The 15,169-nt window shown below is 41.7% G+C and overlaps 1 protein-coding gene across 1 annotated transcript in view; it reads left to right on the top strand.

Moving 5' to 3' along the window:
- B3galnt2 (beta-1,3-N-acetylgalactosaminyltransferase 2) overlaps nucleotides 1-15,169 on the top strand; it is a 39,771-nt gene that overhangs the window by 22,133 nt on the left and 2,469 nt on the right. The window contains exons 6-11 of the mRNA XM_028859831.2: nucleotides 4,431-4,541; nucleotides 8,575-8,653; nucleotides 9,176-9,359; nucleotides 12,515-12,640; nucleotides 13,201-13,360; nucleotides 13,814-13,870. Of these exons, the coding sequence (XP_028715664.1) occupies nucleotides 4,431-4,541; nucleotides 8,575-8,653; nucleotides 9,176-9,359; nucleotides 12,515-12,640; nucleotides 13,201-13,360; nucleotides 13,814-13,870 (717 nt within the window). The remainder of the gene's footprint in view (nucleotides 1-4,430; nucleotides 4,542-8,574; nucleotides 8,654-9,175; nucleotides 9,360-12,514; nucleotides 12,641-13,200; nucleotides 13,361-13,813; nucleotides 13,871-15,169) is intronic.

Raw genomic sequence — 15,169 nt, 5'->3', positions numbered from 1 at the left:
GACCAGGCTGGCCTCAAACTCAGAGATCCACCTGCCTTTGCCTCCCTCATATATTTTCTAAAAGTCTATAGTAAATGCATATTAGCTTTATAAAAAGAAAATAATAAACCTGTAGAAATCTAGAAATTAAGTTTCATACCACATGCAGCTCTTTCTTTGTTGAAATCTGTCTGGTGTTTCATGGATTTTTTTTTTTTTTCTACATCAAACCTAATGGAACCTAATGGACTTGGTGATGGTTTGTCTGTGTCTTATGAGAAGTAAGAGTCACCCTTGGTGTAATCCATTTGTGAGGAGAAGTAGATGATCTCATTACTGTCACACTTGTAGGATATCTGGAGTATCACATCAGCAGTACAGCTTGTCACATTGTGTTCTTTTGTAAAGTGTTCATCCTGTGGCCTGCCCACTGAAGTGTAAACCTCCATGAGAGCCACAAGTTTAAGTGAAAGCTGCCATGTGTTTATCATAAAATAGTTATTTCTCTGATTATATATTTTTCTTTTCTTTTTTTTTTTTTTTGGTTTTTTGAGACAGGGTTTCTCTGTGTAGTTTTGCGCCTTTCCTGGAACTCATTTGGTAGCCCAGGCTGGCCTTGAACTCACAGAGATCCGCCTGGCTCTGCCTCCTGAGGGCTGAGATTAAAGGCGTGCGCCACCACCGCCCGGCCTGATTATATATTTTTCTGCTGCGGGCCGCAGGAATATATCATAAGAACTCAGCTGGTTATGGCAAAGTCACTACCTGGAGGGATCAGGGAATTCTTCCAGAGGAAGCCAAATCCCAAGGAGTTTTTGGTGTTACTTGGCTTGTTATATATCAGCTGTATTCTGTTATGAAAATCATGTGTGCCTTCATAGCTTTCCCAATTGACTTTTCCCTAAGAAGGGCTAACAGTGTAGACTGATCACTCTCTGGACATACACATTCCAGGTATTTGGAGAACAGCCTCAGGAAAGGCTTTCTCTGGAATCAGATTATCTATCTCCCTTGGCCACTTTCAAGGACTACAGGAAACACCACCCAGGTGGGCGCCCATTGTTAGTCCCAGGTGGACTAACAATGATAACAGCCCACATGCAAGTCTCCTGATTTACGGTAAATTCCACAAGGAGACACCACCTAGGAGAGGTGGACGTTAAGTAATAGCTTTACACAATTTAGCTCGGATCCTCCCTTTTATATACCGAGACTTCCAGGAGGCAGAGGAGAAGAGAAAAGAGAATGGAAGAACTAGATGGGTAAGAACTTGAGAGGAACGAACTGAGATGGGGAAGAACTAGATTGAAGGGCTAAAAGAGAGGACTAGAGGAACGAGATGGAAGATGAGGAAGAGCCAGATGGGGAAGAGCAAGATGAGGAAGAGCCAGATGAGAGAGAAGGAGACGAGAGAGGAGCTGATAGGGGAAAGAACTAGATAGATGAGAACCTAGAAGGGACAGAACTAGATGAAGGAATTAAGATAGAACCTAGAGGGGACAGTAGATAAATATAGAGAGAAATCAGGCAAGAAAGGAGCTAGACATGAGAACAGAACTGAAGCTGTGTATAAGGATGTTATGCCAGAGGAATTAAAGCAAGTGGACTATAGTGTGCTGAGATTATATTTCCTGATAATAGTCCTCGCCGTTAGTAGTTCTCTCTCCTGAGCCCCTGGGATGTATAATATTAAGGCTGGTCCCTCTAATATTATACAAGATTTTTCTTAATAATGTAGTCAAAACCTAAAACTATTTTTGGTAGAAAGCAGACTTGTCATTCAGCTGAATCCCTAGGCACATTACTGTAAGTTTAGTGGACACTTAATGCTTACGTTTGTATGAAAAGTGAGTCGTTAGTCATTTTTCCAGTTCACAAGAAGTTGTTATTGTTTATATGCTATAGCTCCTGTGTTGTTGTGGATGAGAAATTATAAGCAATACATAGAATACCATGTAGAAGGGCTTGTACTAACGTTTACTATTTTCCCAGACTATTAACAGTGCTTTTTTTCCCCCTGAGTCATAGTAGTTTTATGATCTTCAAACAGGGTTGCCATAAGTCGTTGTGGATGGTAAGAGTTTCCTGGTTTTATGAAACCTACAACAGAAAATAGAAAGGTGTGTGAGAGGTGTGAGATGCAACTTTCAGCTGTGGCCTGGATCAGGATGGGGAGAATGCTTGTTGCTGCCTTACCTTTATACAGCTTCAGAGGAAATCAAGGACTTTTGCACTAGCGGATTTCTCTGGTGTTGAACCTTGTTGACAATTATATCATGGCCCAGTTAAAAGCTAAATGGAGTTGAGTGCTAGGAAGAGCTACTAGGAAAGAGCAAACCAGATGCCAAATGTTGTTTGAATGGATAGAACAGAGAATAGTGCCTTCTGTTTCCATGCTGTTGAAGGTTCAAGGTGTAATGTTTCACAGATACCTTTCCTTTGGGTGTAGCTCTATATCTCCTGTTTGACTCTTGGTCACCTGCTTTGTTTTACTTAGCACACTTGGATCATTTCATCCATTACTGCCTAGACATCTCTAGTGAACTCCAGATGTGCCAGCTGATCATGGACATTGAAGTAGTGTTGACAGGGTTTCTCTGTAGCTTTGCGCCTTTCCTGGAACTCACTCTGTAGCCCAGCCTGGCCTCGAACTCAGAGATCCACCTGGCTCTGCCTCCCGAGTGCTGGGATTAAAGATGTGCACCACCACCGCCCAGCTCATTGCCTGTATTTTCAATCTTGGGTCTAGGATTTTCTTAAACCACCTAAATTAGAATCAAGGGATTTGTTTTCAGGTCTTAGACCCAGGTCCTGTCCATTCTAATTCTAAGGTGTTCTTACATCTTCCACATTTTACTGATGTTAGAGTTTTAGAAGAAATTACAGCATACCAAGGGCAAAAGATTGTTGTTAGGAGATGGGTGCGTGACTAACCCAGGCCATCTCATCCAGCGCACAGCAGTGATCAGATTCCCAGTGATTGACACTGTGTACCATTGCCAGTTCATCTTTTACGGGGTTGGCTCATACAAGTGTCTTGAATGACCATTATCCCTGGTATGTCAAGGTCCCTAAAAACATCACTTGGAATAATAGTTCTTGATTTTGGCAATGAATTTGATTATAGAAATAAAAAAAAAAATGAGTATTTTGAAGTGATGTTTCATCCAGGGGGGATGTGACTAGGTACTCTATACCTGAATCTTTCTCCCTTACATATTGCTGCATTGCCAAGATTCCTCTCTGCTCAGTTTTTGTGCAGTGGCCAGTGGCAGATTGTTGGAGGGTATAAAGGTCACTACTTAAATTTCACTCTTAAGCTCTTCTCACTGATTGGAACGTGATTTCCTTTCTGTAAAAGAGGAATTATAGCTCAACCTACCGGCAGTTCCCTGGGAATCTCTGTGTTGTTCAGTCTCACCAGGACCACACATAGCTAGTTCTTCTCTCCCTACCAGCCACTGCCACTCTGCTGACAACCTCCAGTCTTCACCACTTCCAAGCAAAGGACAGGGTTCGCAGCACCATGGTGGGCAGAGAAGCATCTGGTCTACCTTAGACCTATCCTCTCCTCAGCCTGGTGCTATAGCCTGTGAAATGCTTATAATTCTGAATGAAACTACTTGAAGACTTCTCTGCTTTTGTGGTAATTTGAAGTTCTTTCTGCATAATATCTACCCCAATTCTTGCCAAAATGCTGTTTTTCATTTGTGAGCCTGTGGCCAAATGTTGGTAGTATTTAAAAATAATGGCTATTCTGTTTTTATTTCTAATATTCAATGTATAGCCCATGACTTGGTAAATATTAATGTCACATGTTAAAAATCGACCACATTAACTTGAACTTTTTACTTTTTCCTAAATTTTATAGTGGAGAGAGTACAATGCAGTTGGCATTCTCGGACTTTGCTTAATGACCTTATAAATGAATAAAAATGACTATTCAAAAGCAATTTGATAGTTTGTACCAAAATAAACACATAAACACACCTTGCTTTTTCCATTAATTTGCCCTCTAGGAGTTTATTTTAAATAAAATATTATGGAAAAGAGGCAGCATACCAAAACATTCCTATATTACAGTCGCCATTTGGTCAGCAGACAACGGTTATACATCATGTGTCAGCCAAGTGGCATGTTATGTCACATGAGAAAGAACAGCTCTAAAAGTTGTAGCAACATTAGGAAATTGGTACAGCAAAAACAGCCAGGCAGCATCTGCCAACACCACGAACTCAGTGACTGTTTTCTAGATGTGTCCAGAAGAAATAATCGAGGACATACAATACCATGCTAACAGTGAAATGTTCAAGTTGTGGCTTAAAATTTTACTGATGTGTTTCAGGGAGAGAGGGGGGTGACATTTCTTTCTAAAGTTTTACATATATACGTACTCAGAACCTAAGTGGCAAGAATAAACAAATTAATCCACTATCATTTTCCCCCCAAAGAGCTTTGAAGGTACAATCGTGTGGGAAAGTCAAGATCTCCATGGCCTCGTGTCCAGAAACCTACACAGAGTGACAGTGAATGATGGAGGGGGTGTTCTCAGAGTCATTACAGTAAGCTGCCCTTTATTTGTTTGGGTTGGTTAGACATGAACTGTCTTATATACATAAAAAGTTTAGAATTATTTTTATCTCAGGCAGTGCCAAACAGTGGTTTTGAACATACACAGTAGAAAGTGTTTCTGAGTCACTTCACCATAGTGAAGATAAACAGCTTGAGTTGCATGTCCTATAACTCCAATATTAACAAATAATGTGGTTTTGCCTTAAGATTGGTACATTTTAAAGTATGATATTTTCTTGACAGTTTTTTAATGAGCATTTTTTAGAAACATTTGTTCATAGCTGAGTAGAGTAGTTTATACCTGTGTTCTCAGTACCCAGGAGACTGAAGCAGCAGGATTGCCCAGAACTTGAGACCAGCTAGCTATAGATTAAGAAAGGAAGAAAAGAAATGCTTCTTCCATAGTTGGCTATGTTACCTTGATAGCAAAATGTTAGTTAAAACACTGTCTGCCAAAATATTGAGCTGAGCACAATGTCCTGTGCTTGGGGTCCCAGCTCCTTGTCACACTAAAGCTGGAAGATTACTTGAGCCCAGAGTTCAGGGCCAGCCTGGGCAACATAGATAGAATCATGCTGTCTTTAAAAAGAGAGAGAGTGAGAGAGTGCTTGTTTTTGTTTTATTTCAGAGCAACTCGAGTTTCTGAATCATATTTCTCATTGAGTCAGATTTTCCTCAGATTTAAAACAAATCCAAGTTAGGTAATTTTCTCAGACATAGCATAGTAAAGGTAAAGACAGACTTAATGAGCAAGAGGCCTGCTCTGGTGGTGTTGCAAACAACTTCCCAATCCCCCTTGGTACTTGGTCTAATGAATAGGAAAACACTTGGCATTTACATGCAGAAGTTCAATAATCTCTTGAATATTAACCCTGCTCACGTGAAATAATCCCTGGTTTTGAAATGAGTGTCATGTGATTTATTACTTATTCAGAAAGCATTTCTTGTACACCCACTGAAAAGCAGGTACAGGGGGCTGAAGAGATGGCTCAGAGGTTAAGAGCACTGGCTGTTCTTCCAGAGGTCCTGAGTTCAATTCCTAACAACCACATGGTGGCTCACAACCATCTACAATAAGATCTGGTGCCCTCTTCTGGCTTGCAGGGATGTATGCAGACAGAACATTGTATACATAATAAATTAAATAGAGTTTAATAAAACAAAAAAGAAAAAGAAAGGCACAGTTACTTCATCACATCCCAGTCAGGAAGAAAGTAAGTCAGGGACTGTCAGGGTGCCTCAAGGTCAAGGCGTGGGATGCCAAGCCTGATGGCCTCAATTCAGTGGGTACACCTGTCTACATACACACCCACAAAGAAAGAAATGTAATTTTACAATGTCTAAAAGAAAAGAAAACATTAAACAAATGGACTCAAAGACACATGTATTTGCCCTCAGCCTTGTAGGCCCGTGTACAGTATTTTATCCATTGTTTACTTAAGATAGAGAATTTTATGGAAGGAATCATTTTTTTTTTATTATTTTTAGGACAAGTGCCTTTAATATCATGCCACCTTTTATTTGTGAAACTTAAAAATATCTAGGATACACCAAAATTCCATAGCCTTTGATTTGTTATACTAAGGAAATGTTTCCTTCTGAGTGGAAGATTTAGTTTAAATATAAAGACAAATGATCTGCTCTGGAGGGAAACTAGCTGTGGATGGGGGAGAGACAGTGTCAGCGGTCAACCGACTGAAGAAGAAAGGGGGTGTAGCAGAAGCCCCTTAGTGGGAGAGATTTCCCCGAGTCTGCTCCCTGTCAGTAAGTGATGGTTTTAGGAAAATTTACAGCTTGGCTGTGACCTTTGAGAAAAGTTAACAGCAAGGAATCCTAGTTAGCTTTAACTGTCAATTGGTGCAGCCTGGAGTCATCTGCGAAAGGGTGTGGCCTGTGGCCTCTGGGCCTGTCTGGGGGACTATCTTGATTGCTAATTGATAGAGAGGGCCCATTCCACTGTGGGTGACACTGCTCTCTGGACAGGTGGTCTCGGGCTAAGCATGGGCTGAGTGACCCATCCAGCAGCATTCCTCTCTGATGTCTGCTGGATTCCCTGACTGTGACCCAGTTTCCTGGTGAGAGGGAATGCTGCATGGAATAGTTAGCAGACGGCCTCTAAGTGCATCTTCAGTTCCTGCCCTGACTTCCTACAATGATGGATGTGACCTGGAAGTATAGGCCAATAAACACTTTCCTCATGGAAGTTGCTTTTGGTCTGAGTGTTTATCACAACAACAGAAATCAAACAAGAACACAATGAGTATTAGAATATTGTTAAGTTCTAAACAAGTCAAAACAAATAAGAACATACTACAGTTGTTTTTGTTCTGTTTTGTTTTTTAAGTATACCACAATTATGGAACCAGAGTTGAACTCTAAAACATTCAACTACAAACTGTATTTTAAATATTAATGTTATTCATGTTATCCACAGTGTCCTCAGAATACTCTTTAGTGGCCTTAAAATGGTGCTGTGTAGAGTCTTTTCTACTGAGATCTGCTTAAAGAAAGTCGCCGCATAGTATCCCATCTGACAAGAGAAGTCCTTATAAGAAATGCTGTGAAGGGACTGATGGCTGCTTTTGACAGTTAGCTTCAGCTAGGGGAGAGCTGTGGGAGGCAGACATGTTGGAGCACAGCATACTGATGAGAAGAAGTACCTCTAGTCTAAGAGGCAGGACTGTTGTTGGCTGGTGACAGTGAAGTTCTAGGTCTTCAACAGCAGTAGGAAGTTGGTCTACATCTGATTTGTTGGGAACAGATGATGATGTTTTTGATACAGGGTTTCTGTGTGTAGCCCTGGCTATCCTGGAACTCCTGTAGACCAGGCTGGCCTCAGACTCAGATCCACTTGCCTCTGCCTCCCGAGTGGTGGAATTAAAGGCATGCACCACCTTACCAAGTTGGGAACGGATAATAACTTAAAGAAGCTTTTCTCTGCATGGCCCTTGAATTCTCAAGTGCACTAAGATCTTGTCAAATTCATGAGAATTTTTGTGAAAAAATTGATAATTCTTTAATGTTTTTAAAGTGATAAAGTTAGATATAAACTAAGTTGAGTTTTGTACTATTGTGGTTGTGAGTATAAGAACATTTATTTATCTCTAAGTTGGAATTTTGAGTACTGGGCCAGAGTCATCCTGATGCTTTATATCCATGGCATAAGGGCTGAAAAGGTGCTTAGTGGTTAAGAGTGCTGGCTTCTTATCTGCATTATTTTTCTGTTGCCGTGATAAGGTAAGACCAAGGCATCTTACAAAAGAATATTTAATTTTGGGCTCATGATTCCAAGTGGTCAGAGTCCATGACCACCATGGTGTGGAGCCTGGTGGCACACAGGCATGCTAGCTTGGTACTGAAACAGTAGTTGAGAGCTTGCAATTTAATCCATAAGCTTGAGGCAGAGAGCTAACTGGAAATGGCTTTTTGAAACCTCAAAGCCCACCCTAGTAACGCTTCTCCTCCAATGAGACCACACCTCCTAACCCTTTCCAAACAGTCCCACCAACTGGGAACCGGATATTCAAATATATGAGCCTACGGGCGAGTGCATTCTTACTCAGTCCACTGCACCACTCTTCCAGAGGCCCTATGCTGGGTTCCTAGTGCCCACAGAGTGGCTCCGGCCTCATGGTCTGATGCTCTCTGACCTGTGGCACTGCACTACACATACATACAAAATATCTATTGCACATGAAGTGTGCAATAAAGAAATAAATAAAGAAAGAAAGAAAGCAGGCCAGGTGGTTGTGGTGCATGCCTTTAATCTCAGCACTCAGGAAGCAGAGACAGGCATATTTCTGGGAGTTCAAGGACAGCCAAGGCTACACAAAGAAACTCTTGTCTTGAAAAACAAAAACAAAACAAAAACAAAAACAATAAAAAGAAAGTAAAAGGAATGCATGGCATCAGTATCTGCTGTAGGGCAGGCACCTTGGGCATCTGCTGGTCCAGCTCTGCACTGTAACACATTCACTGTTAGTCATGAAAATGCCTGAGCACTTCTGTTCCCATTCTTTCCAGGCTGGAGAAGGGGCCTTGCCTCATGAATTCATGGAAGGTGTGGAGGGAGTTGCAGGCGGCTTTATCTACACTGTTCAGGGTAAGTTGGCTAGTGTAAACAGCAAACTCAGTGTAGCTAACCTTGTTTTATAATATGCTGTGAAAGGTCATCTTCTCAAGTTGAAAGTTCCCTATTGAGCAGGTACAAAGTTGTATGCCTGAAATACTGATTTAGGAGACTAGGAAAATTATGATTTCAAAACCATCCTGAGTTATGTGGCACCATGTCTCTAAAACAAAGCCAAAAGCTCACTTTTTAAGGTATTGTATTTTGTTATGCAAGAAAAGCATAGTTGGGCTCTTTCTGTGAGTTCCAATTTTGTTGTTTCCCAGCATAGCCAACAGTGCTGCAGAGAACATTGTGGTGCCCAAGCAAGATAATCTCTCTAGTGTCGTATCACAAGTTTGCTTCACTGAGCTGTAACTTGGCCCCAACTGAAGATTCTAATGAACTGTGCTCCACTGTGTCCTTGGGGAAGGAATTCTGTAACACTGTCAAGTTCTGGGTCCTGAGCATGCATGCAGTAGTGTTTTTCTCCAGCAGTCAGCATTTCCTTTTCAGAGGGAGATGCACTGTTACAAAGCCTCCATTCGAGGCCCCAGAGACTCTCAGACCACATGCGGGATTTGCGAGTGGAAGACGCCTTACTGCAGGAGGAGAGCAGCGTCTATGATGACATTGTCTTCGTGGATGTTGTGGATACTTACCGGAATGTTCCTGCAAAATTACTGGACTTCTATAGATGGTAGGCTGTGTGGATATTGGGTAGCGAAAAGTTGCTCTGTTGTTATTTTGATGTAGAAACATCAAACCACTGAAATTTCAAAATTCAAAAGACCCATGCTCTGGGATGTGACCTGTTACATCACTGATCCTTTAAAAACAATTTCTTTTTAATTTTGAGGTTTTTAAAAAATGACTCGTGTATGTGTCTCTGTGTCTGCTTTGTGCGTGTGGTTGCCTTTGCAGGCCAGAAGAAGGCATCAAATCTCTGGAATTGGGGCTACAAGCAGTTTGAGCTGCCCTACATGGGTACCAGGACCCAAATGGGTCCTACATGGGTCCTCTGGAAGAGCAGTACTTAGTCCTGATTCAGCACCTCCTGGCTCTTTTTAAAGACATCTTCTAATGTGCTGTTGCTTTCTTATTTGGATGAACAGATCCACAGTGTGAATGGCATTAAGTGGTCAAAAACAAACAAAAATTAAGTCCCTTAGAGTCATTCCTGCACACTTTGGGTGTCTCAGCCTAGCATCGGATGAAATCAGTGAGACTGGAAATGGTCCTTTTAGTTTTGTTTGACCTGTTCTCTCCATTTCCCTAATTATACTCACACTAAGTTACTAATCTGAATTCTGCTCAACTAAATGTCCACCTTTAAATATCCAGTCTCTCTACTCTGTCAACTTCCAAACTCCTTGCGTTGGGATAGATGGCAGTGGTGCATGAGTTTTGTCCCAGCTACACAAAGGCTGAGACAGAGGCCCTTTGGAGCCTAGAAGTTTAAGGCTAGCTTTTCACGGCATGGTAGATTCTGAAAGCCAACAGATACTTGTCTGGTGTACAAACTTTTATAGCTGCTCAGTGAAATTAACTCTCCTAACTTCCTAGAACCCCCAGTGATTCTTAACTCTTGGTTGCACTCTACATTTGTGACAGTATGTTAGAATCTTTAACATGCATAGTTGGTAGTTACTTGGGGCTGTGCTGACTTGCTGAGGTGCACCTTGCTTTCATATGACTGAGGTACTAACTCCCTGGAGTTGTCTGTCTGTCTCACCCATGCCTAACCTGGGATTTCACAACTTTTCCTTATCCTTTGAAGCCTTATCAAGGGCTTATTTCTTGGAAAGGCCTACCAGATCTCTTTCTTCGCGTCCCTTCTCAGGTGGGAAGTTCACAAGGGCACTGTGGATATGTTTTTTTGGAGTCATGATTTCTAGATGGTCCAGTTAGTTTGTGGAAGGTAACATTTCCTAACTGGGGTTAATTATTGTTATTTTGGAGTCATCTGTGGATGGAAGGCAGACAAGTCTGGAATACCAGGACTGCATTTAGACAGCAATATTTAAGGAGCCTGTCACAGTTGGGCTGTTGGGGTGCACCTTTAATCCCAGCACTTGGGAGGCAAAGGCACGCAAAGCTCTTGAGTTTGAGACCAGCCTGGTCTATTTACCAAGTTCTAGGGCTATACAGAGAAACCCTGCTCAAAAAGGAAAAAAACAAGCTGGGCGGTGGTGGTGCACGCCTTTAATCCCAGCACTCGGGAGGCAGAGCCAGGCGGATCTCTGTGAGTTCGAGGCCAGCCTGGGCTACCAAGTGAGTCCCAGGAAAAGGCGCAAAGCTACACAGAGAAATCCTGTCTGAAAAAAAAAAGGGGAGGGGGGGAGGAAAAAACAAAACAAAACAAAGAGCCTGTCACTTAGAGTTCCAAGTATAGATAAGGCACCATGAGGAGTTCCATGAAGGGGAAGTCAGGACTTAGATGGGGTAGGGCACTAGGATTTCTAACAGAGATCCTTTTGTTTTCCATCTCCCATTCCTTGCATACCTCCCCCATTGTTTTCTGCTTCCCTCCTCCCTTCCCCTGTAGTGCTGTTGCCAACCTCATCAAGGCTGTTTTCAGACCTGCCTCCTCCTAGCCCACATAACCCTCCACCTGTTTTTCAGCATGCTTTGCTTTGTGTGGAGGGAGGGAACATTGGGGATGGAAGGGAGGACAGTGTTCTAATAGGAGAATATCATTTGTACCCTCCACATTTTAAGTCGATGCTTAATTATTTGGCCTTATTTACCGAGAATCACCAGTGACCTAAATGTCTTTATAACAAAAGTTTATTTCTGGGCTGGATAGATGGCTCAGCCGTTAAGAGCTGTTCTTCCAGAGGCCCTGAGTTCAATTCCCAGCACCCACATGGTGGCTCACAATCATCCATAATGAGATCTGGTGCCCTCTTCTGGCCTGCATGCATACATGCAGACAGAACACTGTATACATAATAAATAAATAAATAAATAAATAAATAAATAAATAAATAAATAAATCTTAAAAAAACAAAAGTTTATTTCTGATTGGCAAATACTATATGTCTATTATACTGTTGAAAATAAAAGGCTGAGTTTGGTGGTACACACCTTTAAGCCCATCAGTTCAGAGGCAGAGGCAGGTGGATTTTGTGAGTTTGAGGCCAGCTTGAACTACATATAAGTTCTAGCTGGTCCCTTGACAAGTCTGTACTTAAAAACAGATGTGCCAAGATTGACAGTGAGGTAGGGAACTGATTTTGCCCTATTTGAGGCCATGAAGTTTGGTGTCTAGAGAAATGAAGTTAAGTCACCCTCCTGTTCTTCCAGAGGTTGTTTATAATAACTTAATGCTGGAAATTGGTTCCAAAGAAAAATGTTTGCATGTTATAGGTCATGTTTTAACCCATAATATAGTTATTTTTTAAAAAAAGTTCTGAGACAGTCTCACTCAGTATCTCTTGGCTGGCCTAGAACTCACAGAGCTCCACCTTTCTCTGCTTCCCACCATACCTGGCCTGTTTCATAACACACCTTGTTCCATGGTGTTCTAGATGAGAGCTTCAGGTCTGATACCATGATCCTGGACTTTATAACTAGGCACACATGGGGCAAGGTACAGGTGACAGGTAGGTCTGGCAGCAGACATGGAAAATGACTGGGAAGCACTTGTTAGAATGGAAATTCTACTTCAGTCAGACTTGCTTCTCATTCTTCTCTGTTATACCAGTTGGGCAGGTGAGAACCAGCCACAGTTGATGGTCACAGTGATAGTGTTCTGTGTGCAGGATAAGACACTGAAGGTGCTCAGCTGTATAGGCATTGTGTATCCTTCCAGGGTTGTGCTTACTTGCATATCTCCTTTTCTGTCAACAGGACTGTGGAAACCACCAGCTTCAGTTTGCTGCTGAAGACAGATGATGACTGTTACATAGACTTAGAAGCTGTGTTTAATAGAATTGCTCAGAAGAATCTAGATGGGCCTAATTTTTGGTGGGGAAAGTAAGTGAAACATGGACAGCCATTGACTTGCAGTGTACCTAAGTGTAATTAATTTAGAATGAAGTATGAAAGTTATTTTTCCATAAGAAAAATGTTATGAAATTTCTTATTAGTTAAACTGTTTTAGTTTGCTGTCATTATAATCAGAGGTATTTTTTTTTTTTTTTTTTTTTGTAAAATTTTGAAAAACCTCAGGCTTTTTAGCCAAGAGTCAAAGATGTGGTTTTAGAAGTGCATGGTCCTCTGAAGCTGTTGTATGTTTTTCGTCAGAATCATGTATGACACATCTCCATAGCCATTGTCTTCAGGAATCACTGCAGGATTAGTGATTTGGTGGGTTTGGTTTCCTTTGAATATATACTGAAACACGGATGGGGTGGGCTTCTATTTAGTTAGGTAAGCTCTCAGTTTCTTAATAAATCTTTATAAAGTACCATTCGGTAAATAATTCCTTTCCTTAGATGCAAGATTTTTCCCTGCTCTACAAGCCAGTCCCTTTGTAGTGATCAAAGGAATCCAGTAGAAGGACGTGGCCAGCCATCACCTTTGTAACTTCTCAGTTTCAGGTTGAATTGGGCAGTGGACAGAACTGGAAAGTGGCAGGAGCTGGAATACCCCAGCCCAGCCTACCCTGCCTTTGCTTGTGGGTCAGGGTACGTGATCTCCAAGGATATCGTTGACTGGCTGGCAGGCAACTCCGGAAGGTTAAAGACCTATCAGGTAACAGGATCACTCATCCAGTCCAATGTCCTGAGATGGCCCTGAAGCAGAGCCAGCTTACTATGATTGTGCTTTCTCTGTAGGAGTCTTTCCCTAAAGGTCAGGGATATATTCCTGCCACCTGTCAAGACTTTAGCCATGATGTCTATTCCTGTATCTTACTTGAGCCTGTTTACACTGTTCTTAGTCTTCATTTGCAAAGTATATTCTCTGGAGGAATGTAAACACTTCTGTTATAAGGAAGAAGCTAAAGAAACGCTTTCTTCCCCCTGACCTGGTTATAGTGTTGGGGAGCAACAGCTATTAGATCCACAGTACACTTCAGACTTGTTAGTTTGCTGTGTGCTTCCTGTTTCCCATCTCTAGCTTGCTCTTGTACATCTGGATTGGTTTAATCTACATATGGCCTTGTCTTTACAAAAACTTAAAAAGTTTGCATTTGATCACGAGTAGGGTGAAGATGTCAGCATGGGCATTTGGATGGCAGCCATAGGCCCTAAAAGACACCAGGTAAGCAAGTATGGGGTTGCTGGCTTCAGGGCTCTTGGAGGTGTGCAGGTGAACTTACATATTGTATATCCAACCCTAGGCATAAGAAATGAAAGCCTCTGGCATCCCAGCTGTGCTTTTAAGTTCCAACACTGTACCTTATTATTCCTCAGAACAGTTGTCTAAGTTTAAAACAAGGAAATGCTATGAATGAGAGTTCCTTACAAAAAAGAATTAGGTCTTTAGATTTGACCAGAAATTCCTTATAGTTTTACAGTTTAGAATCTATTGAGTTGAGTTTCTGACCCATGACGGTAAGACCTCAACTCCTGACATCAGACTTTTTCTAGTATTTTATTTGTAAGGAGTCAGGCAGGGAAATGTGTATGTAAAGACCAAAATTGAAAGTGGGAAACTTGGGGGTAGGAGGAACAGGCTTCTGCCTTATCTGTTGTATTGACTTCTGGATTCTTGCACCTTCTACTCTGGCTGTAGAAGGTACAGAGAACAGGACATGCAATGCTTGCCATTCAGAGCCACAAATTCACACTTGCTCATTCAGTAACAGGAATACATACTCAGTCAGCTCAGCCTGAGTCCTGCTGCTGCATCATACTCTCAGAGAATCTGAATGTTGTGATCTGTAGTTTCCAAAGGCTGTTTGTGGAGTTTGTTGACGTGTTGAGATCCTTTATTGTAACCCTGGCTTGTAACAGTCATAGAGGATAGTCACTTTGTCTTCCCCTCTGGGACACTGTCACTTTTAAATACTTAACATTGCTGGCTTGGATCTTCTGGAGCTGAACAGCCTCTTGGATAGAAAGCTTTGTTTTCTTCCATGTCCCCAAGGCATAGGGCCCACTATGCTGTCACTGGTGAGTCCCTCATTCTAGGTGTTTTTAAGAAACAGGGATTACCAGGTACCCTCCAGACACATGCTAGTTCTAGCAGCCCCTATGCCCATGAGAACTGTCATGGTTTAAAAAGATTTTCAGATTTTAGCCAGGATTTATGTTTTTATATATGTGTGTTTCTTCATGTATGTGTTGTTACTCTGCTGAGCAATGTGGTATTTGGGACTCAGGTCAGGAGTCTTGGATGTACCTGTTCTTACAGCATAGTGCTCTCATAGCATTCGATACTTAAATGGGGGTGATTTACAAAGAGTTGCAGGCATCCTATCAGAGAACTGCTGCCACTGCTTTATGACCTCTCTAAAGGAGAATATGAAAGTGTTCATCTGTGCTCTCTGTACTTTTTATAGAATTGCATGTGCTGACTCTTCTAAGAATCTTAATGTATTTATTTTAACTGACAACA

The sequence above is a fragment of the Peromyscus leucopus genome, chromosome 5 (assembly GCF_004664715.2).
Source record: "Peromyscus leucopus breed LL Stock chromosome 5, UCI_PerLeu_2.1, whole genome shotgun sequence".
NCBI classification, from domain to species: Eukaryota; Metazoa; Chordata; class Mammalia; order Rodentia; family Cricetidae; genus Peromyscus; species Peromyscus leucopus.
This window is presented reverse-complemented; position numbering and strand designations above follow the sequence as displayed.